This window comes from Agelaius phoeniceus, chromosome 10, assembly GCF_051311805.1.
Source record: "Agelaius phoeniceus isolate bAgePho1 chromosome 10, bAgePho1.hap1, whole genome shotgun sequence".
Classification (NCBI taxonomy): Eukaryota; Metazoa; Chordata; class Aves; order Passeriformes; family Icteridae; genus Agelaius; species Agelaius phoeniceus.
The window spans coordinates 18,267,491-18,293,743 of record NC_135274.1 but is presented as its reverse complement, the minus strand read 5'-3'; the positions used below and the strand labels follow the sequence as shown (position 1 = coordinate 18,293,743).

The 26,253-nt window shown below is 62.7% G+C and overlaps 3 protein-coding genes across 4 annotated transcripts; 1 reads left to right on the top strand and 2 right to left on the bottom strand.

Annotated features, from left to right (window-relative positions):
* Positions 1–416: 416 nt before the first annotated feature.
* Positions 417–4,655, bottom strand: CHRND (cholinergic receptor nicotinic delta subunit). 2 transcript variants are annotated; one of them, XM_054639443.2, is made up of 12 exons: positions 4,278–4,655; positions 3,458–3,603; positions 3,237–3,281; positions 3,037–3,146; positions 2,766–2,921; positions 2,449–2,564; positions 1,997–2,197; positions 1,550–1,661; positions 1,314–1,428; positions 919–1,120; positions 694–812; positions 417–607 (listed from the first exon to the last, which is right to left on the bottom strand). In XM_054639443.2, exons 1-12 carry the CDS (start codon positions 4,327–4,329, stop codon positions 425–427), a joined length of 1,557 nt encoding a protein of 518 aa, XP_054495418.2. In that variant the 5' UTR covers positions 4,330–4,655; the 3' UTR covers positions 417–424. The 2 variants fall into 2 exon arrangements, with proteins under 2 accessions (XP_054495418.2, XP_077040158.1); XM_077184043.1 differs by lacking the exon at positions 4,278–4,655 and having other exon boundaries at positions 3,458–4,198.
* Positions 4,652–11,856, bottom strand: PRSS56 (serine protease 56). Its single transcript, XM_054639633.2, has 17 exons — positions 11,608–11,856; positions 10,704–10,865; positions 9,929–10,126; positions 9,373–9,426; positions 8,869–9,058; positions 8,662–8,770; positions 8,408–8,567; positions 8,132–8,274; positions 7,842–8,001; positions 7,569–7,757; positions 7,315–7,476; positions 7,107–7,170; positions 6,735–6,897; positions 6,175–6,328; positions 5,987–6,067; positions 5,659–5,765; positions 4,652–5,551 (listed from the first exon to the last, which is right to left on the bottom strand). The coding sequence occupies exons 1-17, from the start codon at positions 11,750–11,752 to the stop codon at positions 5,378–5,380; spliced, it is 2,415 nt and encodes an 804-aa protein (XP_054495608.2). The 5' UTR covers positions 11,753–11,856; the 3' UTR covers positions 4,652–5,377.
* Positions 11,857–14,095: 2,239 nt separating this feature from the next.
* SLC12A9 (solute carrier family 12 member 9) lies at positions 14,096–25,649 on the top strand. Its single transcript, XM_054639327.2, has 13 exons — positions 14,096–14,364; positions 16,453–16,587; positions 16,760–16,897; positions 17,125–17,424; positions 17,641–17,748; positions 17,855–17,966; positions 18,062–18,219; positions 18,485–18,567; positions 18,902–19,026; positions 20,373–20,565; positions 20,730–20,904; positions 21,638–21,784; positions 22,236–25,649. The coding sequence occupies exons 1-13, from the start codon at positions 14,184–14,186 to the stop codon at positions 23,069–23,071; spliced, it is 2,691 nt and encodes an 896-aa protein (XP_054495302.1). The 5' UTR covers positions 14,096–14,183; the 3' UTR covers positions 23,072–25,649.
* The last annotated feature ends 604 nt before the right edge of the window (positions 25,650–26,253 follow it).

The following is a 26,253-nucleotide window of genomic DNA, read 5'->3' as shown; positions in this document are numbered from 1 at the left end:
GGGAGTGCTGGGGGGACACTGTGGGGCCGAATGGGGGATCATGGGGGTAGGGGAGAAATGTGGGCACTGATGGCATCTCTGCCAACTGCAGTGGGTCTGCAGGGGATGGTGCCATGCTGGGGGGAACAACTCCTTCCCCAGCCCATCCTGCCCCAAGTGCCCAGCCCACAGGGGTAGCAGGGCCAGTGCCACCACACCCCTTCTGGCCACAGCTGGGGTCCACCACACTCAGGACATCCAACAACAACCATTCCCTGGGTGGGCATCGCCCTCCCCAGCACACACACAGTGTTCAGGTTGGGCATCATGCCCATTGGGGCACACTGAAGGCAGCCACCTGTTCAGTGCCCCATGGCAAGAAGTTTTATTTTCCCAAACCAAGACAGGTGGGGGAGAGGCTGGCACATGGGATCCCCACAGCCCCCTAGATGAAGCGCTTGTTCTCCTCCCGGTAGTCGTAGGGGTCTCCGGCAAAGGGCAGTGGTGGTGGGTGGTTGTAGATACCCATGAGGAAGATCCAGAGGGTGCCCACCACCAGCGTGGGGGTGATGAGGAAGAAGCACAGGCTGTCCAGGGTCCGGGCCACGCGGTTCCAGTTGTCAATCTCCTGTGGAGAGAGCCAGGAGCCAGGCAGTGCAGGAGCACAGGGGGCACAGAGAGCTCCCCCTGCCCTCCCAGTGCCCATGTCCCCACCTCATTGTAGCTGTTTTCATCCCTCATGTGCTTGACGATGTAGTTGGCATTGTCGATGACGGGTTTGAGGTGCTCGTAGGGCTGCTCCTCACCTGAGTCCATGCCCAATGGCACCAAGCCTGGGGATGAGAGAAGGGGCCGTGAGATGGGCCCCGAAGGGCTGCCAGCCCTGGAGACCCGGCCCCGCCACCCTTCCCCTGTCCCCGCGGTGGGGCCGTGGCTCACGGGCCGGGGTGATGCGGCTGGTGAGCCCGTGCCGCTCCGACTGCTTCTCGAACATGAGCTCGCTGCGGGACTTGACGCTGAAGTATTCCTCTGCCTTGGCGATGTAGCCGGCCGAGCTGCAGCGCCGGATGCAGGGGGCGCCCGCCGGGCTCTCGCTCGGCTGTGTCATGCCCAGCAGCCGGGGCAGGCTCTCCAGGAAGACCTGGGACACCAGAAGGAGTGTCATGTCCCTTGGCCACCTCCCCAGTGTGTTGCTGCCTTGTCCCCACTTTCTGCCCACAAACTCCATCTGGCACAGATGCAATGCCAGGGCTCTGCTGTCCCATGCCCTCTGTGGGGTACAGTGTGACCCTTGTGCCCAGCAGTGCACCCACCCCAGCCCACACCCCGCTCACCTCTCTGACCCAGTCAGACATGATGTGGGTGCTGGGGGTGCGGAAGTGGAAGTTGAGGACCACGACGGAGATGATCACCACGGCTGTCACCAGAAGCATGATAAAAAGCAGGTACCTGGGAGGGAGCATGGCCTTGGAGCTGGCATTGCCACAGGGACTGGGCACAGGCAGAGCTGCCCTCTGGCACCAAGGGACTCCACAACACCCCGCTGCACTCAGTGGTGCCCAGGACTCACTTGCCAATGAGGGGGATGGCGTGGGAAGTGGCAGGCAGGCGCTGGGAGATCAGCAGGAGGAAGACAGACTGGGCCAGGAGCACTGAGATTACCAGGGTCATCTTCTCACCACCTGGAGAACAGGTAAGCTCAGGGCAAACCTTGCCCCAGGTACCTCTAGCAGAGTCCCCAGTGCCAGGATTGCCCTTCCAGTGTCCCAGGACACAGTGCCCCATAAGGGGTTTTCTGTTATGGGAGTACTCATGGGTCCCACATGGGATATCCTGTGCTCAAGTGCATCTCTGCCAGGATGCCTGGCTGGGGTGGTGGTGTTCTACTGGGGATATTCCAGTTCTAGGATGTCCTCATGTTGGACATTGGGGTGTTGCCTGGTGCAGGTGTGGGACACAGAGGTGCCCCATGGATGTGACTCCCATTACTGGCACATGTGCCACAGGGCTCACTCACTGTCGGCGGGCAGGTAGAAGACCAGGATGACCATGAAGGCGATGAGGATGCAGGGTATGACGATGTTGATGACATAGAAGAGCGGCTTGCGCTTGATGATGAGGTAGAAAGTGATGTCCTGGTGCTCACTGGTGTCCGGGGGAATGTCAGGGTAGACGTTCTTGCGGGCTGGGCGGTGGATGATTTCCCATTCCCCATTCTCTGCCGGGCACAGGGGACAGCACACAGCATGGGGGACACCTGCCATGGCCGTCCTTACCAGGTCCCCTAGCACCATCTCCCCCCTCAGGGTGTGGACAGCATTCCAAGGTGGAATGAGTGCCAGGATGCCAAAGCCCCAGGTAGTGAAGTTTCTCCATGGCAATGTGCCCCCACTTCAGAATGCCCCCCCTGCCTCTCACCTTTACAGGTGTCCCACTGCCACAGGACATGACAGAGAGCACCAGCATTACCTGTGAAGCCTTCAGGGTCGATGATGATCCACTCCACTGGGTAAGACCTCCCTGTGTCTGGGTCACTGTCTGTCTTCAAGTGTATGTTGATCTCCAGGGCACTGTATGCCAGCGACCTGGACCACAGCCAGGGGGTCAGACAGTGAGGGGCTGCTGGGTACCCACCGCCCAACCCACCCTGACCTCCAGCATAATGGACTTAAGCCCCAAGTCACCTACGCCCCTTGCACCTTGACAGCATGGGGAGGTGCTAGCAGCAGCAAACACTCAGGCATGACACAGCCACACTGCTGCCCTGACCCAGCCAGCGTGAGCACCTGAATCTGAGGGAGCAGTTCTGCCAGTCGAAGGGGAAGAAGTCCACGTTGATGAGGCAGGTGCTGCGGAAGATGGCGGGGGGCAGCCAGTAGACGTAGCCCGTGTCGTAGATGAGGACGTTGCAGTAGTAGGCGACCTCGAAGAGCCCATCATTGCTGTGCCAGCAGGGACACAAGGTTATGGCACAGCTGGGAAGGGGCCAGGGGAGTCCTGGACACGCACTGGGAACGGTTCAGAAGGGTTGGGAGGGGAAATTAAGGCACAGCTCACTTGTTCTCCAGGACTATCTCCGGCAGCCACAGCATGTCTGGCGGCAGGCGGAGCACCTCAACGCCCCCAAACTCAGACTTGTTCCACTGCAGGCGGTAATCGGTCCAGCCCTGGAGGGGAGGATCCTCAGGTCACCCCCTCACCATGCTGGGCCACCCCATGGTGGCACAACTGATGCTGTGGCACCTGTCCCTACTCACGTGCTCGAGCCATACGTTGGTGGTGAGCGTCTCGTCCACCTCTTTCTGCAAACAGCAACATGGGGCAGTGAGATGCCAGGGTGTCCCCCCAGCCCAGGACCCCCAACCCTCACCAGCCAGGGCTGGGACAGCAGCCTCAGGGTTCCCCCCCATGCAACCAGCCCTAGGGGCGAGGCATGGCTGGGGGACACCCCAGAGTGGGCCCTGCCCACCAGGCTCACCAGTGAGATTAGGTTGGAGAGGGTGAGGGCCAGGTAGACATCCACAACCTCGTCAGTGGAGACCACAGGGCGCAGCTCTTTGTCATAGCCCTTCTCCTCAAACAGGTGGTGGATGAGCCGCTCCTCGTGGTTCACGCAGAGCCCACCTGGGGGTGTGGGGTCAGGCAAACCAGGGGGCTCAGGGGTTACTGGGCCCCTAGGGATGCTCAGCAAGGACAGGGTGGTGTAAGAATAGAGGGGAGAGGAACAGGCCAGGACACTGCATGCCTGTGCTGCACAGGAGAACAGACATGGATGTGCAGGAATGACGGACACGTGGGAGCACATGGTCACACATGGTCACACGGGACAAGGACGTGGGCACAGACACAGAGGGACACACAGACACAAACCCAGCACAGAGAAGGACACAGACACGAGACATTTGGATACAGACATGGTGGAACTATGTCCATAGAGGCTGTACACACAGAACACGCATGGACTCATGGACACAGACCCAGAGTGTGCAGGGACACATGGTGATAGATTTGGCACAGACAGACACAGGGACACATGGACACAATGACATTGTGCACTGACAGCACATAGCCTGGGTAGGGACATGGCTCTGGGAGGCACAGCCAGGGAAGAAGCACAAAGGACATGCTGTGAGCAGACTCTGCCAGGTAATACCCAAAAGGCAGCCCTGGGGACCCTGGTGCCCAGTTTGGACCCTGCCACCATCATCCCCCACCAACCCCATTGAGGGGGCCCATAACCCCCTGGGCACCCCATGCAGCAGAGCAGCAGGGCACCCCATGACCCAGCCCCTGCTCACCCGACAGCATCAGTGCCCCGAGCAGGGCCAGGTGCTCCAGCAGGCTCCCCATGCTGTGCCCACGGTGCCCTCACGCCGTGCCAGGCCCTGGCTGCCTCCCTGCCTGGCCCGGCTGAGCGGATGTCCGGCTGCCGGAGGGAGCGGGAGATGGATGGTGCCAGGTGCTGAGGGGGAAGGGTGCCGGCACCAGGGAGCTGCTCCAGCCCCTCTCTTCCGGCACCCCACGTGCAGGGAAGGGGAGATGGGCAGGCACAGCTGGCCTTGCTGGCCCCACGGGTGTCAGCCTGAGCCTGGGCACTGCAGCACAGGCACTGCTGGGCATAGGGGGCAGTCATCCCTGCCCTGCTGCTCAGCAGTCCCAGTGACGCTGCTCGGAGTGGCAGGGTTCCCACAGCAGGGTCCCCAGGGTACCCACTGATGCCCAAGCACAGGGCTGGCACCCACCTCTGACCACTGACCCTGGGCACACTCGGCCCCTGCATCAGGAGGTTTCATGTGGGTCCTGGAGGGTGTCACCAGGGTGAGCACCAGTGGTGTGCTGTGGGTGCTGTGGGGACAGGAGGGTGTCTGACCCCTGGGGAAGGGGCTGGGGAGTCTCTGCCAGGGTGGGCACAGCAGGAACCAAGGCTGGAGGCATCATTTCAGAGTACAAGGGAGATAGGAAGGGGGGTGCAATGGGATATCATAGCTGCCCTGGAAAGTCCCTCCACTGTCACCCACTTCACCAGCACTGTGTGGGACAGCACTTGCTTCACATTCACCAGCTACTGGAAAATAGAGCCCTTCTTTATTGAAAAATAAAACTTCTCTGTACAAATAAATAACATCTCAGGTGCCTCTGGGGAAGATGGGGTGAGGGTGGGCTTGTGAAGGTCGTGGTTCCAGGGGAGAGGAGGACTGTGATTCCTGGCTGAGATGCTTCAGGTACCTGCCAGGGCCCCATTGCCCTGGGGAAGTAAGGAAATGCTGGTGGGAAGAGAGACTGAGGTACAACTGGGGAGAAAGGGGTGGAAGAGCCTAAAACTGGGAGTGGAGTGTGTTTGAAGGACATAAGGGACACCTGCCCCAGTGCCTTCTCCCCATGCCAGCACACTGCCCCTTTAGGTTTTCAGCGCTTCAAGCGCCAGAGCGACCAGGCCAGGCATGCTACGGGCCAGTGTGTCACTGTCCAGCCCCACAAGGCCAGTGAATGCTGTGGGGCGGCCCCCCACAGTGGCCCGAACCTGCGCCCGGTACAGTCCCTTGGTGTTTTTGGAGCCCAAGTCCACCAGGATCTGTGGGGAGACAACAGCACCATGAGGCCCAGGGGAGCCACGGGCAGAGTGGGACAGTGGCAGGCGGGGGTTGGCACTGTCTGACTGCCAGGGTGTGTGGCACTCACCTCTTGGAAGGTCATGGCCAGCTGTGCCTCGGGCACGCGCAGCACCCAGGCGTACAGGTCCCGCACTGCGCCCACCCGCGCTGCCGACGCGTTGAGGCCAGGGCAGGCTGCACCCCCGGGACAGGCAGCGGAGACATGGAGGGGACATCAGGGATCAATCGTGGAGGCACCGTGCTGCTGCCCACCACAGGGAGGAGCACCCTTGCTCTGGGGACACCGGGGAGCACGGGCAGAGGGGGGGAGTATAGCAAAAGACAGGGGTGCAAGGCTGGGCTTTCACCATTCCCATGGTGATACCTTGCACTCCGTAGCATCTGTGGGAGCTTACCTCTGCCCACACCTGCCTCCTCCTCCTCTTCCTCCTCCACCCTGGGCAGCTCCGTGGGCACCAGTTCCCGTTTCTCCCTCCCTGCCACCGAGAGAGGTGTAAAACGCCAGCGGGCACTGGCTGGGCACAGAGCTGGCCAGTGGATGGACACCCTACTGCCCCATTGGCCCCAGTCCCTCCAGGCTCACGGGGTTCGTGGCTTGGCACGGGGGTCCCTGCCAGCTCTCCAGATGCCCATTGTGGCTCCGTGGCTTCCAGGGTGGTGCCAAGGTCCAGCTCTGCCCGCAGCTGGGAGAGGAAGGCTTGTCCCTGTGCCACCATCTCCTCCACCACATCATCACCCTGATGAAGGGAAGAGTGGGACAGGATAGATGATAGGGCACCCACAGGGCACCCGTGGGCACAGCCACGTGCATGGGGGCAGAGTGCAGGGCATGGGTGTGCTGGTGTCAGACAGGGCACTGGTGACATGCAAGTGCTTTGTGGCTGTGTTGGGTCAGATCCTAAGCTGCAGGGTCAGACCCATGGCTGGCTCTGCACTGGCTGGACTCAGAGCACTGGTTTATTTGGGGAGGGTGAGATGCCCCTTCAGTGGTGGCAAAGTGAGAGATGCCACTTCTGCAACTGCACAGAGGACAATGGACCCAAGGGATGTCAGGAGGGGATACAGGGGAACTGAAGGGGTTTGGTCCATGGTGGCCCAGTCACAAGAGGACAGAGGTCCCCCAGCCTGTCCCTCCCCACATACCTGCAGGAAGAGCTGCATCTCCCCAGAGAGCTGCTCCCTGTCCCGTGCTGTCACCAGGTGGCTGCCCCCTGCCACAGTCCTCAGAGCCTCCACCCAGTCCTGCAGCTGGGGTCCCACTACCCCAAAAAGCTCTGCAAAGGGGGGCAGCTGCCTGCTCCCCCACCTGGAAGCACAATGGGGTGAGCTCAGACTGGGTGGGCAGTGCCACCCTCTGCACCCCACCTGATCACCCTGGGGGAGTGCCCTGGTAGCAGCAGGAACAGGATCCCAATGCTTCAGGATGTCCCCAAAATGCCATGTCAGTGCCCACCAGTATCTCAGCCACCTCCCCAGCCTCTTTAGCCCCTCATCCCGTGGCCCACCATGCCTCACCTGCTGAGGGGTCTCTGGGGTCCCACTGCTGTGGGGCTGGATTGGCCCCCTGCCACAGCCAGGCCTGTGGGGACAAGAAAAGGACAGGACAAAGGATAGAGGAGCCCTATTGGGAAGCCAGGGCAGGCTGCTGGTGCTCCAGCCACCAGAACAGGAGAGACTGAGGGGACCCCAAGTGGTCATGGGGTGGTCCAGCCTGGGAGAGTACCTGGGGCATCCCTGCGGACACGGGGAGGGAAGAAGTGCCCGTAGATCTTGCCCAGGAGCTGGGGCAGAGTGCGGGTGAGGAAGGAGAAATCAAACTGGTTTCGGATGAAGTCCCCAGCCTGGTGCAAGAGATCCACCAAGGTCTGGGCATAGGAGTGCAGCTCTGTGGGCATAGAGGGAGAGACCTGACCCTGGTCCCACGCCAGAAATGGGGTCCCTCCCTACACCCTAGCCCTGGCACGACCCCCAGCTCACCACATCGCCTCGTCCTGGCATGGCAGGTGTCCTCAGCCAGGCGGGCACAGGTGGCCCGGCCCTGAGGAGCCCGACAGGAGCCGGCGTAGAAGGCGCAGAGACGGGCGCGCTCCAGGGACTGCTGCTCGGGGGGCAGCTGCGCCACGGCCAGCAGGTCGAAGCAGCTCGGCTCTCGGCTGCCAGGGGCAGCTGTGAGAGAACCGGCGCTGCCATGAGTGCTGAAAACCCCCTGGGCATCTCCGTGCCCCCTGCGGTGCGGCCAGGAGCACTCACAGTCCATCTGGAGACTCAGCCAGTCCGTGAAGGCAGTGACACGCGTGTAGACTCCTGGTTTGCCCCGCTCGCCGCAGCCGTCACCCCACGAGGTGATGCCGTAGAGGACAAAGTGGTGCGAAGTGGGGTCCTCACATGCCAGCGGCCCCCCTGAGTCGCCCTGCAGGGGAAATGCCAGTGCACTGGGCTGGGCTGGGGCCCCATCCATACTGATGGGCTGTGTAAGTGCCCAGCACTGTGTGAGGGATTTTTGAAGTGGGGTGCTGACAGTCCCTCAGGCACGGTGTTACCTGGCAGGAGTCGATGCCTCCAGACAAATACCCAGCACAGAACATGGCACTGGTGAGAAGGTCCTTGCCCAGGGCACCCCGGCACGTCTCCTGGCTGAGCAGGGGCACCTGTGCCTCCATCACCACGTCAGCTGCTGGTCCCTCTGCCAGGCAAGGCACCCGTTACGGGGTCCCCTGTGCTCATACATCTCTCTTTCACATCCCCCTGCCCTGCCTCGGGGCGCTGGCTGGGCACCAGAGAAGGCACAGAGGGGAGCATCCCACGAAGTCTCTTACCTTCATAGAGGGAGCCCCAGCCCGCGATGTAGCAGGGGGTGCCGGGGCTGGGCTCCGCGGAGCCGCCGGGAAGGCACACGGGGCTGACGGTGGGTGATGGGGCCAGCGGCACTGCCAGCTCCAGCAGCGCCAGGTCCCCGTGGAACGTCTTGGGGTTAAACTGGAAGGAGATGTGGGGATGTCGGTGTGGGGATGTCGGTGTGGGCCCCTGGGGCATGCACAGGGAGGTGGGGGTGGTGCCCACCTCCACCGACCTTAGGGTGAGGCAGGATGCGCCGGACGGGCACTGCCCGCTTGCCCGCTCCCGGCTTGCCCAGCTCGTGGTCGCCCACCACCACTGTCCAGGCCAGCTCGTTCCGGTTCCTGGCGGGGTGAGGGGCAGCCGGTTACAGGGGTGATGGTGCTTCCCTGTGCCCGCCTCTGCAGAGCATCGTTCCCGCACTGCCGTGCCCGCACCGTACCCGCCAAAGCAGTGTGCCGCCGTGAGGACCCAGGAGCGCCCCACCAGCACCCCTCCGCACATCAGCTCCCCGTGCAGCCGCACCGACACCAGCCAGGGCCAGGCTCCCCGCGGGGCCACGCTGCCGCCCATGATCCGGCCGCGGGGGGCTGTGCCGTTGGTTTGCGGGACCCCGCGGCGCCCGCAGCTCCCTGGGGGACAAAGTCGGGATGAGGGGAGCGTCCTGCTGGCCGGCTGCCGGACACCCCGTCTCCCAGGTGGGCTCGGGTGGCCGGCGATGGCCGTGGCAGGTGGAGGGGGTGGCGGGACATGAGGCGCGTCGGGCGCGCTGTCAAGCCTCATCGTGCTCACGGAGGCGAGCGGGCGGAGGGCCGGGGGCACCCCGCAGCCCGGCAGCTGCCGACGCTAACCTCTGCCCCCCGGCCCAGCAGGCAGCCGGGGGCCGGGGGCGCCCGCCGGCGTGGTGGGGGGGTGGTGTGGGCACGGCGGGGCCGCTCCGGCTCACCTGGCATTGTCGCCTCCGCTGCTGCGTCAGGACTCGGGGCTGCGGCCACCGTCTCTGCAGGGACAGGCTGTCATGGCATGTGGGGGACACTCCCCCGCGATGTCACCACCACAGCCCTGCTGTCCTCAAGTCGCTCAAGTTCCTTTCAGTTCCCCAGACCCCCATCAGCCCGAACAAACATCCCTGTACCACCCCAGGGAGTGCTCATCACCCCCAGTGACGAGTATCCCCATCTCCCCTTGCTCACTTCTCCCACCGCAGATTGTTCATTGCCCCTCAGTGTCCCAGCCCAGCCCAATTTGCTCATCACTCCAAATACCTCCATCCCCCAAATCTCCAATTCCCTTCCCAGATCCATCTCCCAGCCTTCCATCCCACCAGAGATCCCTTATCACTCTACCATACCCTCACCTCCACCATCTCCTCACTCCATCCCAACACCCTCTATCACCCCAGCACCCCATATCCCTTCCAAGCATCCCCTGGGGATATCCCATTTGTTATTGTAGGGTCTCCCATCTTTGGGAGGGTGCAGGGGGTGCAGGTGCCCACTCACGGCACTCCTGGAGGCGGCGGTGGCAGAGCTGGGCGCTGAGCGGGGTGCAGGTGTGCAGGGCCCCCTCGGGGGGGCACAGGCGCTGGTAGGGGGCACAGGCCTGGCTCAGTGCCCGGTTCCGCTGGGGCAGCTCGGGCAGTGCCTGGGCATCCAGCAGGGCCTGGCAGCTGGGGGGCATGGCAGGGGACACAGCTGGCGCTGCAAGGAGAGCAGGGCTGTGGGCATCGCCGTGTCCTCCCTGTGCTCCACTGCCCAGGCCAACCCAGGCTCTGCTTTGGGATGGGTGGGAAGGGAGTATGATAGGCTGTGGAGTCAGCATGTTTTGGTAGGGTCTTCTGGGTACTGGGGTACGTTTTTGGGGTGAATATCTGAAAAATTCACAAGGGTTTAGGTAATGATTTGGATAGGGCTCCAGGTGATTGGGTAAGATCTAGATACAATAGGAACTGCTTGGGCAAGATCATTAGCAGTTAGGATATATTTCAGGAGTCAGGGCGCTGTTTTGGTAAAAGCCTGTAGGTTAAGCCTGTAGGGGATGAGTATGGTTTGGGTTAAGATCTTGGGGTATCATTTTGATAGGATTTCTAGTGGATGATGTAGGCATCCAAATATTTGGGTAGAGTCTCCAGGCACGGGCGCAGGTTTTGGTAGGATCTTCTGGGCATGGGATGGTGTTTGGTTCTGGGCTGCGTTTGGCTGGGGATCCTGGGTTCTATTTGGGTAGGGTCTCCTGGGGACAGGGCAGGGCAGTGGGGGCAATGGGGTCATGACTCACGTGGGCAGCGGCCGGTGATGTTGGCGCAGGGTGGGAAGAGGCAGGGGGCACAGAGCCCGCAGGCGCCGCGCTGCCGCTGCTGCTCAGACAGCGCCCGCTCCAGTGCCAGCAGGGCGCTCCTCAGGGCCGCCTCCAGCACCAGCGTCCCGCGGCTTGACAGCGCTGGTGGGTGCACACAGGGGGCTCAGACCCCCAGAGTCCCCACTGCTGCCCCCACCACAGCCACGGGGTGTCCCCAGCCCGCCTGGTGCCCGCACCCTGGTATTGCCACAGCAGGTGTCAGGCTGGGCATGGCCTGTGAACTTTGACATTGCCTACAGTGACAGCCACCAGTGTCACCTCCCTGCTGCAGCTGGCACACGCACACCTGGGTGTTTGCCCAGGACTCTGTGTTCCTGTTTTACATGGAGACAGGGTGTGAGCCCAGGCAGGTGTGCCCACGTGTACCTCTGTGCACACTCTTGAGTGCACACTGGTTGTACCAGGGTCCGTGTGCCCATGTCTGCATGTTCCTGCATGTGCCCATGTGTGTGCAGCCCTGTGCCTGCCTTTTGTGTGCATGCCCCCTTGTGCCTCTATCTGTGACCACCTGTACCCATGCAGAGCCACCTTCCATGCCCTGGCAGATTGTCCCCTGGAAGTGGCACAGTGCTGGTGCTGCAGAGCATAAACCACAGCACTCCCTGCACCCCCTGGGTCCCCTAGTGCCACTGGCAGCACTTGACACTCAGTGCAGGCAGCACAGACATGCCCTGGATTTTAGAGGGTTTTGATAAGGACCTGGCCATCCTGCTTGTGCTGCCACCGTCCCTGAGAGTGAACCCAAGGGTCCTGTCTCCTACAGCCACCCCATCTGCAGCCAGACTCTCCCGCAAAGACACCCCCGTCCCTGTGCCCCACTGACCTTGCAGGATGCTGGCTGGCATGGGGTACAGCCTCTGGCCCAGGGGAGCCCCCCCCACCAGCTGCAGCAGCGGCAGCAAAAGCACGGGGGGGACCAGCCGGACCCCGAGAAGACCATCCCGTGTCCTCTTCCCTCTTTGCTCCATCCCCGGGCGGGCAAAGGGGGGCAGGCGGGGGGAACCCCCGAAATGCCCGAGGCAGGCAAGGAGGGATGGATATATACGGTGCCCCCCGGGCGGTGGGAGGAGAGAGGGGCCGGGGAGCACAAACAGGCGAGTTCATTAATGTCGCGCCAAGATGCCAGCTCGGGGCGGGGGGCGCGGGGGGGGGCGCAGCCGGGGCCTCAATGCCGCCTTTGTTCGACGAGGCCTCCGGGCGGGCAGCATCAGACGGGCGCTGCGCTCCGGCGCTGCCCGCGGCCCTTGATCATTTTCACGCCAAGCCCTGGCCGCGCCACCCTCCCTCCTGCGGGCCCCGGGCGGGTGGGAACGCACCGGCGGCTGCGGGCGCGGGGGGCCCGGGCTGGGCGTGGGAGCCCCGCCGGCGGTTTCAAAGGCGGGCAGCGGGCCGGGAGCGGCCGAGCGCACCAGGCGGGGGAAGGGAAGGCGGGGGTGTCCGGGGCGGGGGTCCCCGCTCTCTGTGCCAGCCCAAGCCTGGCTGAACGGATCGCCCCGCGTAAGGGCACTGCACCCCCGTGCTGAGCAGCGGCTGCCCCCGGGGATACCCCTCCGATGCCCCTCGCCGCAGTATGCCCTGTTCTGTGCAGGGTGCAGGCAGGAAGACGTGCCCCGGCCGGGGCAGGTGGGACCGAGTCACCGGCTGTCCTTCTTGCTTCTCTTCTCTAGCAGAGGACCCGGGTTGGGGGCAGCTTTGGCCCCAGGGATTGGAGGGCTACACTCACCAGCCCAACTGGACAGTTTGCTATGTGCCTGCCGGTCGGCGGGTCCACATTTTGGGATGCCACTGCCTTGCCCCAGTTGCCACCCTCGTGTGCCCAGGAGCCCAGCCTCAGCTCCTTTGGTGAAAGTGCAGCTGCATCTCCATCACTTCTTCGGGGTGCAGCAGATGCCCATGCCCCCTCCTCTGTCCCTGTAAAAGGAACTGGGGTTACTGGGTCCCATGTCCATTTGTGGGATGCCCATCTTTGCTAGGGGGAAGAGATGGGTGCCCGTGTCCAGAGCTCTGTCTTTGCTAGGGGTAGGGCTGTCCGCGTCCTCATGTCCTCTGGGGAGCAGGGCGTGCCCGTGCTCAAATCTCTGTACTCCGTAGGGGGTACCCACGCCCCGCTCTCTGCCCCCAGTAAGTGCAGCGGGTGCCCGTGTCCCCATACCCATTTCGAGTCCGGGGGATGCTCGTCCCCATTAGGGGCAGGAGCGGCTCCGTGCCCGCGCTCCCCCTGGTCCTCCCGGCCGCGATGGTGCCAGCGGGGCGCGGACAATGCCGCTTCAGAGGCACATCAAAGGCACGGGCTGCCCGCGGCTGGCACGGCGACAGGCCCGCCGCAGATGAAAGCCCCGGCCGCGCGGGCTCCCACCTCGGCCGCGGGGGCACGCTGTGCCTCCGCCCCACGGGGGACGGCGGGGCCGAGTGGGGGGACACGGCACCGCAGCACACAGGGGAGCGCTCTCCCGCCCCGTCCCGGTGTCCCCGCACGGATCCCCCCCACCAGCGATACGCGGGGGTCCAATCGCTCTGCTGACCGCAGTCGGCGCCCACGCGGGAACTTGAGGCCGGAGTGGTGCTCGCCCCCGGCCGCACCGTGCCCCCTGCTCCCGGTGCCGGTGCCAACCCCATTAACCTAATTGGCGAGGCGCTCGGCCGCCCCGGGCGGCGGCGGCAGTGGGACCCCGGGGCCCGGGCAGATCCCAGCCCTGGCAGCGGACGAGGGGGGACGGTGCCCCCGGGGCCCCAATTGTCCGGTAATTGGCGCGGGCAGCCGAGCCCGGCCGGCAGCGCCGCGGGGCGGGGGAGCGGACATGGGCGGGGGCTGTACCGGAGCTCCCGGGGGTGCCCGGGGCTACATGAGCCGGTATCAGGTGTTGGCCACTGGGGGGTCGGGGACAGGGGGCGCGTGGGGACGCAGGGGCGGGTTTTGGGGTGCGAGAGGAGTGGGGCGAGTTCGGAGGACGCGAGTGGGGGAGACAGTGCCGGGTACCAGAGTGAGAAGACCCCGGAAGGGCCGAGGATGAGGGTTGGGGGTGTAGAGTGACTTGGGCTGGGGAGGAAGTCACTGTGGGGGTGTTGGGGTGGGGCTTGGGGGGGCGATGGAGGGGACCATTATGGGAGAGCATTTTGGGACAGGGGACAAGAGCGGGGGGCTGTGGGCGGGGCCACTAAAGGGGCGGGGCAGAGTGCATGGTGGGGCGGGCCTCGATGGTGGGCTAGCACGGGGCGGGGCCTATCGAGGGGCGCGGTCGGGGGCGGGGCCTGAGCGGCGGGTCGTGGGCGGGGCCGTGTGTGGGGCGGGGCCCGGCGGGTCGGGACCGGGTCGCCGGGCGGGGCTGCCGGGGCGGGGGCCGGGGCCGGGACCGGACGCTTTTCGGGATCGGCGGGGCCCAGGCCGGGCCGGGCCGGGCCATGGCGAGCTCGGAGCGGAGCGCGCTGCTTACGTACCGCCTGTGCGGCGGCTCGGCCGAGGAGGAGCGGGGCCGGGAGCGCGGCCGGGCCGCCGCCGCCCCCCGCAAGCTGCCCACATTCCTGGGCGTTGTGGTGCCCACGCTGCTCTCCATGTTCAGCGTCGTCCTCTTCCTGCGCCTCGGTGAGTGCCGCCGCCCCCGGGGCAGCCCCCGCTCTCGGCCGCGGCCCGGGGCCCCTCGAGAGTCACCAGCTCTGCCTGGTACCCCCAGCCCGGCCCCCGTCTAATCCCGGGGCCCCCGTCTCTGGAGCCCCGAGCCACCCAGTCCGGGTCGCCAGTGCCCTCCCAGTGCCCTCTCCTGGGCCTCCGTCTCTGCTGCAGTCCCAGTGCTCCGCTCCAGTGCGTACCCCAGTGCCTACAGTCTGGGGTCCCCGTGCCTTTCCCCTGCCTGCTCAGTTCCGGACCGGGCTGGGGTCCCGGTGCTGTGTGTCAGGTGGGGACCTGACCCCACTAGGCTGGGGGCTCGGGTCTCAGGACCCAGGGACAGGAACCTGCAGTACAGGAACCCAATTAGGACCTTAGGGACCTGCGTAAGGGACTGTAGTTCAAAACTCTGATGTTCCGGGAGTAGAATCCTGTGTCTTCCCCTAAACCGGATTCCAGTGCCTTCATGTCCACCTGTCCTCTAGTGCTGGGATCCCGCTGCTTCCCAGACATCCTGCAGTAGCAGGCTCAAACACCCCAGTTCTCTCCTGCATCTCATCCAGTGTCCCAAGGGCACAACCCTGGTGTCCCCGAGCAGATACTCAGCTTCCCCTCTGTGTGTGTGCAAAGGGCACGCATTGTTTCCCAGTCTGCTGCCAGTTTGATTATGAGTCTGTTACTGTGACCCCTGGGAGACGAAAGGGGCAGGATGGGCATGGGCTGGGGCAGCTGGCAGCCCTTTGCGGGGCCTGAAGGGGTAGGTGCCCCAGCATGGCCCGGGGCAGGCGGGGCGGGCAGTGTTTGCTCTGGTCCGGGAACGGGAAAAGCTTTTCCTCTTTCGCTTTCCGCCCACGGAAAACCCAGGGCGGGAGTTGGCTGCGTGCCCGGGAGGCCCCGCCGGGCCATGGGGGCCTTGAGACCATTCCCCTGTCTGGGAGACCCCCGAGATGGGGGCACGGCGCTCCCCTGTCATCATTCACCCCTTTCTCACTCCCCTGCCTGGGGACTTCGTAGAGGCTCTGACTCCCCCAGCCCCACAGCGGGCACCGGCCTCTTCCTGCCTGACCTGGCCCCCCGCCCGGGGCTGTGTTACCCCGGGCACCGCGGGGCTGTAGGGGAGGTGTCGGGTGGAGGGGAAGGAAAGCTGCCAGGAAGAGGAACTTTCCCACTCTGGGGGGGCCAAGGCTCTCCCTGTCAGCTCCCCGCTTCCCCCACACCTCACATGCTCCCCCGATCTCCTGGGTTAGCAGCCCTTCCTTCTTAGGCCCACAGTGCTTTTGGGGCATCCCTTTATTTCCACCACACCCCCTTACATCTGGGACTCGGATGCCCTCCGGCTCTCTGGGACCGCAGCGGGTGCCCTCAAACCCAGCCTGTCGCCCCGAGGGCTCCTTGCGGTGCCTGTGCCCCGGTCACCCCCCCTTGCCTCTCCCGCGGGCACATCCGCGGCCTGGCCTGTGGCTGAGATAGGGCAGCGCCCACAGCCGCGGGCAGCCCCTTCCTGCCCGCAGTGTCACCAGCCGGGATCGCTCCAGCCGGGATCGCTCCGGCCAGGATCGCTGCCGTCACCCCGGGCAGGGCCGGGGGGGCTCTGGGCCCCTCTCTGCAGGAACACCCACCCGCCCCGGGAGTGGTGCCATGGCTGGCGGGGACACCCGGACTGCTTCTACTTCCTGCTGTGCTGTAGGCAAGCGGGGCAGCAAGGGGATCCCTGTGGGGAGCTCCTGACTCCCCACTCTGGGGAACAAGGGTAGCAGCAGGGCACGGGGGTCCCAGCAGCAGAGCCCCTTCCCTGTTTGTGTGGTTTTCGAGCACACCTGGGCCAGACACGGGTGGAAAACGGAGATACCCTGAGAGAGGGAGACACTGGTGTGTGCTGCTGGGGGTGGGAGGTAGAAGCATCCTCATCCTGGAAGGGAGTGGGCTGGCAGGTCCTAGGTGAAAGTGTGGGCACAGGGATGGGAGTGGCCACGTGCCTCAGTGGGGTGAGGTCTGTGTGGTGGCAGTGCCCAGGGACTCTGTCCACGCTCAGCTAATGGGCACACTGGCCTCTCTCATCCTCGGCAGGGTTCGTGGTGGGTCATGCTGGGTTGTACCAGGCCCTGGCCATGTTTGCAGTGGCATATTTCATCATTGGCATGACGGTGCTGTCTGTGTGTGCCATTGCCACCAACGGGGCACTGGATGCTGGAGGAGCCTACTGTATCCTTTGCTGTGGGTGCTGCTGGGACAGGGCATGTGGGACAAAGCTGAGTGACTACCCAGTGGCCTTGGGGTGCCATGCTGAGGCTGGGACCCTGTTGGCCTGGGAGAGAGGGATGGGAGCAAATGACGGTGGTTTGTGCTGCTGACATCTTCCCTTGACTTGAGCAAGATATGATCAGCCGTGCCTTGGGCCCGGAGTTTGGGGGCAGCATCGGGATCATGTTTTTTCTGGCCAATGTGTGTGGCAGTGCCCTCTATGTGCTGGGGCTGGTGGAGGCAGTGGTGGACAGCTTTGGGATCCCACCTGGTGAGTACTGCCCTGTGTGGTGGCAGGGGACAGCAGGTGTCCCTTACCTGAGCAGCCCTAGCACTGTGCCAGGCATGCAAAGCACCATGCCCAGCGGAGCCAGCATGGCCCACCCAGCCCTCTGGCCAGTAAGTTGATGCCCATCATGCCTGACACAATGCTAGTAGCTCTCAGCTCCCTGTGATGCCCCCTTTGAGCTTGGCTGATCCTGACTTGTCTCTGCCCAGGTCAAGAAGCGGGCACAGGCGTCCATGTCCTGCCCCAGAGCTACTGGTACGAGCTGCTCTATGGCACTGTGCTGCTGGCGCTCTGCCTCCTCGTGTGCCTTGTGGGTGCCTCCATCTACGCCAAGGCCACCTTCCTCATCTTCCTCATCGTTGCAGCTGTCTTGGGCACCATCCTTGTCAGCTTCTTTGCCACACGGCCCCTGAAGGTGCCCATCCGCCTGCCCAATGGCAATGGCACTGAGACTGATAACGGCTCCTTCACCGGCTTCTCCCTCAACACCCTGCGAGACAACCTGGGCGGTGAGGAGAGGCTTCTCCCACCTGCCCGCCGTGCCCACTGGCACTGCCACATCACATGGGGCTTGCTCGAGGGTGGGGGCAGCTGGTGGGCACAAAGCAGGTGCTGTGGGATGGTTTCTCCTGTAGGTTGTGTGTGGGGACATGGAGGAGAGGGCCTGTGGTGGGCCTGTGCCACCCTGGACAGCCTGTCACAGCCCCTGTCTGTGTGTCCTGCAGGTAAGTATGATGTGGACTACACTACTGGGCAGATGATGAGCTTCAGCTCCGTCTTTGCAGTGATGTTCAATGGCTGCACTGGCATCATGGCAGGCTCCAACATGTCAGGTATGGACAGGAGGTGCCTGGCAGGGTGTCACCAGGAACAGGAACTGGGAGAGATCAGGGGTGTGCTGTGCCTGTGGGCACTAATGCTGCCCGCTCCTGCCCACAGGGGACCTGAAGCGCCCGAGCTATTCCATCCCACGGGGCACCATCTCTGCTGTGCTCTTCACCTACCTCGTCTACAACCTGCTGGCTTTCCTCATGTGTGCCACCTGCAACAGGTATGGCCACCTCTCTGCATGCCAGGGTGTGCCAGGTGTCAGGGCATGCTGGCCTGGGCTGAAGCAGATGCCAGTGTGTCTGTGTCCCTCTCCAGGACCCTCCTGCAGAAAGACTATGGCTTCTTGCGTGACATCAGTATCTTCCCACCACTGGTCACTGTGGGCATCTATGCTGCCACTCTCTCTGCAGCCATGAGCAACCTCATCGGGGCATCCCGCATCCTGTACGCTCTGGCCCGGGATGATCTCTTTGGTGAGTGCCCAGATTGCCCTGGCACTCATTGGAGCCCTCTCAGCAGGTTGTCCCTGCTAGGGACCAGCCCTGACACCAGGGAACTCCCTTCTTGGTGTGGAGGTGATGGTTTGTGGGTTGGTGTGTGCCCATTTGGGTCACCTGCATGTCCTGGAATTTGCCCCCGCCCCAGCACTCAGGGTGGGGATGGGGCTCCTGGCAGGTGGTTGAACCTGTGGCTGCCTACTGGAGCATCCCAGCCCAGCCTCCCTGCTCTGCCTTGCAGGCCAGGCACTGGCGCTGGCCAAGAAGACATCTGCCAGTGGGAACCCAGTGATGGCAGTGATCCTCTCCTGGCTGGTGGTGCAGGTGAGTTTGTCAGCCATGCTTCTTTCCTGGCCTCACTGGGTGAAGGTTGGTTGTCACCTGGGCTGGGTGTTGTGGAGCCTGGCATGTCTCCCTGCCCTGTGGAATTCCTCTCCCAGCCCCCCCTGCCCTGGGTGTCCTACTGAAGTTGTGCCCTTCCTTCCCTGAGGTGGGAGGTATCCCATAAATTAAGGATAAATCACAAAAAGGGAAAGGGATTCCTGTCTGTACCCTTACCCATCATACCCGTGGGATACACCCCAGGTGGACAGGGGTGGCTTGGGCACATGTCTGACGTGCCATCCCAGGGCATGCATTCACCCTGTGTTCTCTGCAGGTTGTGCTCTTTTCTGGGAAGCTCAACACCATCGCAAGTGTCGTGACAATCTTCTTCCTCCTGGTTTATGCCACTGTCAACCTGGCCTGCCTGGCACTGGAATGGGCCTCGGCCCCCAACTTCAGGTACCCACTGCCACAGGGGAGAGAGGCTGTGCTGAGATGCTTGGCAGGCACCCATCCCTCCATTCTTCTATCTGTGATTCCCCTGCCACTCCTGTGCCTGAGATTTATGATGAGATGGTGGGCAGAGACGCTGAAAGCTCCTCTCCTGGGCATTAGAGGGACCAAGACACCGCTATGCCTGGGGAGAGAGAAGGGGACAGGTCCTAGAATGGCACTGGCTTGGCACGGTTCTCGTGCACTGGCACTGCTTTGCTGAGTGGGTACGGATAAATCCAGCACCATGGGTACCACCCGCCCCCTCCCCTCAGGCTTCCAGAGGTAATTTATAGCCTGGGCCTGGCCGGCATCCCCCGGGCTGTTTGCCAAGCAGTGATGGAGCCCACTTTCCATTAGCACTAATTAAACTAATGGAGAAGGGGGAGGGAGGAAGGAGGATTCTGGGTGGGAGGAGGAGAAAATATCTTCCAGGAAGAAGGAGTATGTGTAGCAGGCAGGCCCAGCCTGTGGTACAAGGTGTGGGGTACTCTGGTGTGAGGCTGAGCAATCGTAGGGCTGCCCAAATCTGGGGTGCGGGGAATGGCTGGGGGAGCCTGATCTCCCTCCTGGGTGATGCCCACTGCCCTCAGTGCAGGCTGCTGACTCCACAGCACGGAGAGTCCCCCAGGTGGGCAGAGGTGTTGCACTAAGGTAGGGCTGGGTGGCACTGCCTGGGAGTCCCCCAGAGGCCCCATTCCCAAAGGAGAGCTGATGCCTGTGCCAGGCTGTGGCTTGGGCCCCATCTGCCCTGCCCAGCTGCTTCCTTGACTTGGCATGGAATGGGGCAGGATCAGTGCCTGGGGGGAGCTTGCTGGGATGGGTAGCAACAGGCTCCTCACCCACCCCACATCTGGTTCCTCCCCCCTCCCCTCACTGAGGTCTGCATCAAGCACAGCGGAAAAGGATTTTAATTACCTTTCAGGAAAAACAGCAATTAGAGAAAATAACAGCTTCTCGCCTCCCCGCCTCTGCCTCCCTGCACCAGAATGAGCGGGCACCATGGCTGGCAGCGCTGCCATGCACTGCCCATTACTACCTGGGTGTTCCAGAACAGTGCCAGCCCCATGGCAATCATTGCCCTGTCTGCCCAGGGCTGGCAGCAACAGGCTGCCCGCTGCCCCGGGAGATACCATCTCCCCTCCATAACTTCTCCTCCAGGCACATGGGGTGCCAGACATGCCCTGGGCTGGCACAGCAGAATCACTGGGGGTGGGTGGTGTGGCCATTTGGCACAGCTGCCCTTGCTGTGCCCTCCCCACAGGCAGCATGGGCACCACATGATAGCAGGTGTCCCTTCCTCCCTGCTGCAGGCCCACTTTCCGGTACTTCACCTGGCACACGTGCCTGCTGGGCATCGCAGGCTGCTGTGTCATGATGTTCCTCATCAGCCCTGTGTCGGCCTCAGCGAGCCTGGGCTTCCTCCTCCTCCTCCTCCTTGCCCTTCACTACCTCTCACCCAGCAGCACCTGGGGCTACATCAGCCAGGCCCTCATCTTTCATCAGGTAAGTGCTGTCCTCCTGTTGTCCCCTTATGGGGTGGAAAGCTGGTGTCCCTGTGGCAGCTCAGCTATGTCCTGGGCAGCATGTCCTCAGGACTGGCATCCCCAGGGAGTGGATTGGTGAAACAAAAAGGGTTCCTCATCTGTTTCCCTCCCTCCGTCCTGCAGGTGCGGAAGTACCTGCTGATGCTGGATGTGCGGAAGGACCATGTCAAGTTCTGGCGCCCACAGATGCTGCTGATGGTGCAGAACCCACGAAGCAGCGCCCGCCTCATCGACTTTGTCAATGACCTCAAGAAGAGCGGCCTCTACGTCCTGGGCCATGTGGAGCTGCAGGACTTGGGTGAGGATCTGCACTGTCTCCTGTGCTAATGGCCTCTGCACTATGCTGTGGTGCCAGAGGACTCCTGGGCTTCTTGGGTTGACCCTGTTGACCAGTTGATGGCTGGGGAATGTCAGCATCTTGGGCACATGTGTGGCACATAGGGCTTGGCTGCTATGGGGACATCAGTGAGTTGTGTCTGTCCCATGCCTCCTGTGCACACACACTTACATATGCGTGTGCACGAGCGTCCATCCCTGTACGTGCACGTGGAGCTCCTGCGTGTGTCAGTGTTGGCGTGCATATGAGGCATGTGCCAGCCAGGTTAGCACCTGTACACGCCCAGCACACACGTGGGCACACACTTGCACAGCCTGCTGCACGTGTGTCCCTGTGTCCACCCTCACCTCATGCCTGCTGCTGTGTGTCCAGGTGTCTGGGGTGTGTTTGCACTCTCATGTGTGTTGATGTGCACACGTGTGCTCTCCCTGGCACATGACATGGCTGATGCACAGGCTCTGTTCCCCCTTCCCTGCTGTTGCTGTGGTGACTAATGGCCTGAAATTGGGGAGTGGGGATGGGGCTGCCTGGGGTTTCTTATACATTTATGTAAATTTTATATCCCTCTCTGTAAGCACCTCTCCATCTCATGGGTGCTGGGGTGGGCACAGGGTTTTGCAGCAGGGGTGGACACCAGGGTTAGCCCCAGTACGGGATATCTGTCCCACTGATGCTGGTTTTATTCCCCACCCAGACATGCTGCCCTCAGACCCACTGCAGCCCCAGCAGGACTCATGGCTCAGCTTGGTGGACAAACTGAATGTCAAGGCCTTTGTCAGCCTCACCCTTGCACCCTCAGTACGGCACGGTGTCCGGCAGCTCCTCTTCACTTCTGGCCTTGGTAAGTGGTGCCTGGTCTGGACATGGGTGAGGGTCCATCCTGCTGTCCCTGTGGGTTGAGAAGTGCCAAGGGGTTTGGAGGCACCTGAATGGTCGATGCCAAGCCAAATTTGCTCTTGGAAGCATCTGGGATGAGCTGTTGGCAGTTTGGGGTTTGGAAGCATCGCTGTTGGCAGTGTTGAGGGGCTTGAAGATACCTGGATGAGATATGCCACAGTGTTTGGAAGCACCCAGTGTGGGCAGTCCCAAAGCCAAGTGGAAGAGGTATTGAGTCGGCAGTGCAAAAGTGGAGTCAGGTCCTGGAGCTATCTAGGTTTGATCCTGAGGGGTCTGAAATTGGCAGGGTGAGCAATGCCAAAGTCAAGCTGTGGCTTGTTGACACCTGCAGTGCCAGGAGGGCTGGTGGAGCCCTCTGCCTCTGCTCAGCTGGGCTGGCACGGTCTCTCTGGCAGGCGGGATGCGCCCCAACACCCTGGTGCTGGGTTTCTACGATGACGAGGCACCGCAGGACGGTCTGGCCCGGCACCCTGCCTTCACCAGCGCCCGTGAGGAGGTTCCCCTGGGCTTCCCCCCGCTGCGGGCAGCCGCCACTCCCAAACTGCTGTCAGCCCGGGAGTACGTGGGCATTGTGGCTGATGCCCTGAAGATGCTTCGCAATGTCCTGCTGGCCCGGCAGCTGGAGAGCCTGGACAAGGCCTGGGAGCTGCGGCGGGCCGCCAGCCCCCCGCCCACCATCCACGTCTGGCCCGTCAACCTGCTGCGGCCCGACAGCGCCCGCTATGCCGACACCTGCAGCCTGTTCCTGCTGCAGATGGCCTGCGTCCTCAACATGGCGCGGGCCTGGCGCCGGGCCCGCCTGCGCCTCTTCCTCTGCGTGGAGGCGGGCACCATGCCCCATGCCCAGGAGGAGAAGCTGCGCCAGCTCCTCAAGGACCTGCGCATCCAGGCCCAGATCCAGCTGGTGCCCTGGGATGCCATCACCCACCTGCACTGGCAAACCTGCCAGGGACCCTCAGGAGGGCCAGCGGAGGAGGAGGAAGAGGAGGAAGGGGTTGTGAACTTCCCGAGCAACACCACCCAAGTGTCAGATGAGTACGTGCGTGCCGCCAACAAACTGGTCCTGGAGCAGAGCCCCGCGCCGGCCGTGCGCTTCCTGTACTTGCCGCGGCCGCCGGCCGACACCAGCCTCTACCCACTCTACCTGCACCAGCTGGAGCTGCTCACCCGCGGGCTGGGCCCCACCGTGCTGGTGCACGGGGTGAGTGCCGTCACCAGCACCCAGCTCTAGGTGACCCCCAGGTCCCCCTCGCTCCCTGCACACTCCTTTGCCCAGTGCCTTTAGCAGCCTGAGCCTGAGGATGGCCTCAGTGTCTTCATCCTGGAGGGCAAAGAGGGTACCCCACAGTGAGAGCTGGGTGCAGGGAGGGGGTTTAATTTTTGGGGATGTCTCCTGCAGAGGATTAAAGCTGCCCTGGCAGGATCCCGGCACAGCTCTGGGGCTGGATGGGCAGCACGGTGCATTCACGGTGCCTTTTCTTTGGAGTAGGGCATGGCAGGGTCCTGGGTGGGGGGGGCAAGCACTGGGTGCCCCAGTTGTCTGCTGGGAGCCCCTTAGCTGCACCCTGCAACCCCCTCTGTAGTTCCTCCCCTGCCGCAGCCCCCATCCTCTCCTCCACCAGCTCCTCCGGGCACCCAGCCAGCAGCGGGGATTGATTAAAGGCAGCCTCGACCTTGGTGCCCCAGCTCCCCGCCATCCTCCTGCCTTTCATTAGGAAAAATTAAATGGGAAAGGGTGGGGGAGGGGAGCCTGGAGGCCTGGGCTCCCTGTGTGAGACTGGATGGGTGGGGGAAGCAATCGGGTGCTGGCCCTAATGGCTGCAGTGTATGGCATCCTGGATCTTGCTCTGTACACCCAGTGCTGTTAGATGGGGGCTATCCAGATGCTTTAATCTGTAGTCCCCCCACCCCTATGGCTGCTGATCCCCTGGTGCTGGCAGAAAATGGGGAAATTATTTGTAGTGGGGTCCTTACCCACACACCTGGGTCTCCTGACCTGTTTTTTGGGGCATTTTTATTTCCCCATACGCATCATGACCTGCAGGGGGAAGCTGGCCTTGCCCCCTGCCCTCCCTTATTGATTAGAGGAGGGCAGGAAATTGCCTGGGTGCTGGACGATAAATCCATCGGGTGCCTGGTGGGTGGGCAGTGTGCCCAGTGCTGTCTGATGGATTGCTTCCTATTAGCCCCAGCACGGGGGGCTGCTCCCAGCCAGGCTGGGCTCCAGCAGGGGTGACAAGTGTGGCACTGCTGCCTGTGCCTGCTCTCACCAAACTTGGCACTGCTGGCTGGCAGCTCTGGTCAGGCAGAGGGCTGGCAAAACCCAGGTGGTTGGGTGCAGCTGGGAGGAAAAATGGTGGAGACCCACATTTTGCAGTGGATTGTGCCCTGGCTGGGGAGGAAGGGGCTGGGGCTGGCTTTGCTCCCTGCTGCAGGAGCTGGGTGCCCTGGGGTGAGCACCACGCGTCCCACGGGATTTATTTACAAACAGTCGGAAGCTGGCACAGGGCAGCCTGGCACCAGCGGGACCCGGAGGCCTATAATGTTAATTATCACCACGTAATTAAAAGCCCATAAAAAGCCTCACACTTCATTAAATTAAAGCTTCCCCTCACTGTGCCCATGGGCTCCAGCAGAGTTAACCTTGGCCATGCCAGGCACCAGCACTTCTGCAGGCAGGGTCCCAGGGCTAGGGGTGCATGGGAGCCCAGGCACAGGACCATGCAGCCCCCACAGCATTGCAGGGGGTGGTGCAGCATTGCCCATGCATGAGCGCTCTGCAACACCATTCGTGTCACACCTGGGCCACACGTGCCTGGGCACATCCAGGGCTGCTGTCCCAGTCAGAGATGCCCACGCAGGGGCATGGACATGTGTGCTGCCCATGGCACCACTGCAGACACACTGTCACACAGCCCATGGCACGGGCAGGGGCTGACACGGGCACGCACAGGCACAGCCAGGTGTGTCTGTGCAGCATCACGGCCGCTGCAGAGGCAGCACCGCGCGCCCGCGCCGCGGCTCCGGCAAACCAGCTCCGGCACACACCGCCCACGCGGCACACACCTACACAAACAGCAGTTTTCCTCTTTCCCAACAGCCAGAGGTGCAGACAAACAGCCACACTCACACCCCTGCATCTCCTCCAGACTCCCACTCATTGCTGTCTGTGCCCAGAGGGGATGGACTGTGCAGAGAGCACCCTTCTGTGCCTGCCCCTTCTGTGCCTTGATTTCCCCGAGCGCTGGGCTGTGCTGGGGTAGAGCCCGGAGAATGGGGGACCCCCAAACCCTCCTGGTGCTCTGCATCAGGGGTGCTATCCCAAGGTCTGGGGGATACAAAGTGGGGAGGGGACCCACCAACACACAAGCAGGGATGTGTGTGTGTATGTGTGTAGATGTTCAGGCAGGGATATGCATTAACAAGGAAAGAGTGTGTGTGTGCACATGGGAGGGGGTGCTGTGCTGGGGGCTGTACACGTGCACAAGGGCTGTCTGTATTTGCACACATGTTGGTGTGGGTGTATATACCCACCCCTAGGTGTGACACCCTGATGTGCACACAGGGCTCCAGGAGGGGGGAGCCACGGGAGCACACACCCTTGTGCACTCGGGGTGTGCAAACTGGCACATGCAATCTGCCCAGAACCCCAGGACTCTGCTGCCAAGTGGGGCCATGGGCAGGGCTCTGGGGGTGGGTGCCCATGCCCCGGCCCTGTGGGGGTGGGCAGCCAACAGGGCCTCGGCTATTTCTTGGAAATTTTGCAGCATTCATTTCAGTGCAAATAAAAGCTGTCATTGCCAGAGAAATGATACTGATCGGGGTCTGAAAAGACAGCAAATTACCCGCCTGAAAATGCACCGCTGGAAAAAAATGCATATTAAACACACAAAAAGGCACTTTGCCATCAGCCGCGCTTCCCCCGCCGCTCCAGAATAACCACACTTTACATAATTCTCCCTCTCCACCTCCGAATTAATTTCGCAGACAGAGGCAGAGGCAACCCTCTGACAATAGCGGAGGGGAGACGCGGTGGCTGCGGGGGGAGTGGGGCTGGGGGCTGCGGGGGGTGCCGTGCTCTGAGCTGGGGGCACGGCACTAAAGGGATGCTAGGTTTAGAGATGGGGGAAACCGAGGGGTTTTGGGGAGGGTGCGGGGGGGGGGCGACGACGACAACTGAGGGGTTTGGGAAAGGTGAGCGCACGGGTGAGGGTTGTGGGTAATGGTTGAATGCACCCAGCTGTGGGGCGGAGCACTCCCGTACTCCCGCCTTGGGTGCTGGGGATGGGCCTCCTTGGGGTGGGACTTGTGGGGTGATGCCCACCCCAAACAGGCAAGTCTTGGGCCAGGTGTTTCCTATAAGGGACAGCCCCTCACTGGTGCAAACCTCCGCCAGCATGTGGGTGCACCAAA

Bases quoted from the DNA above. Each gene is read 5' to 3' on its own strand.
- CHRND (XM_077184043.1), bottom strand. From the start codon at position 3,784: ATGTGCTCCCACGTGTCCGTCATTCCTGCACATCCATGTCTGTTCTCC. The intron at 2,922-3,036 runs GTGAGCTGTGCC...CTGCTGGCACAG, and splicing joins GAGATAGTCCTGGAGAACAA to CAATGATGGGCTCTTCGAGG. The intron at 1,429-1,549 runs GTGAGTCCTGGG...GCTCCCTCCCAG, and splicing joins GCCATCCCCCTCATTGGCAA to GTACCTGCTTTTTATCATGC.
- SLC12A9 (XM_054639327.2), top strand. From the start codon at position 14,184: ATGGCGAGCTCGGAGCGGAGCGCGCTGCTTACGTACCGCCTGTGCGGC. The intron at 14,365-16,452 runs GTGAGTGCCGCC...CATCCTCGGCAG, and splicing joins CGTCCTCTTCCTGCGCCTCG to GGTTCGTGGTGGGTCATGCT. The intron at 17,749-17,854 runs GTATGGACAGGA...TCCTGCCCACAG, and splicing joins GGCAGGCTCCAACATGTCAG to GGGACCTGAAGCGCCCGAGC.
- PRSS56 (XM_054639633.2), bottom strand. From the start codon at position 11,752: ATGGAGCAAAGAGGGAAGAGGACACGGGATGGTCTTCTCGGGGTCCGG. The intron at 10,866-11,607 runs GTCAGTGGGGCA...TGCACCCACCAG, and splicing joins GCCAGCCAGCATCCTGCAAG to CGCTGTCAAGCCGCGGGACG. The intron at 9,059-9,372 runs GTGAGCCGGAGC...TTTGTCCCCCAG, and splicing joins AGCGGAGGCGACAATGCCAG to GGAGCTGCGGGCGCCGCGGG.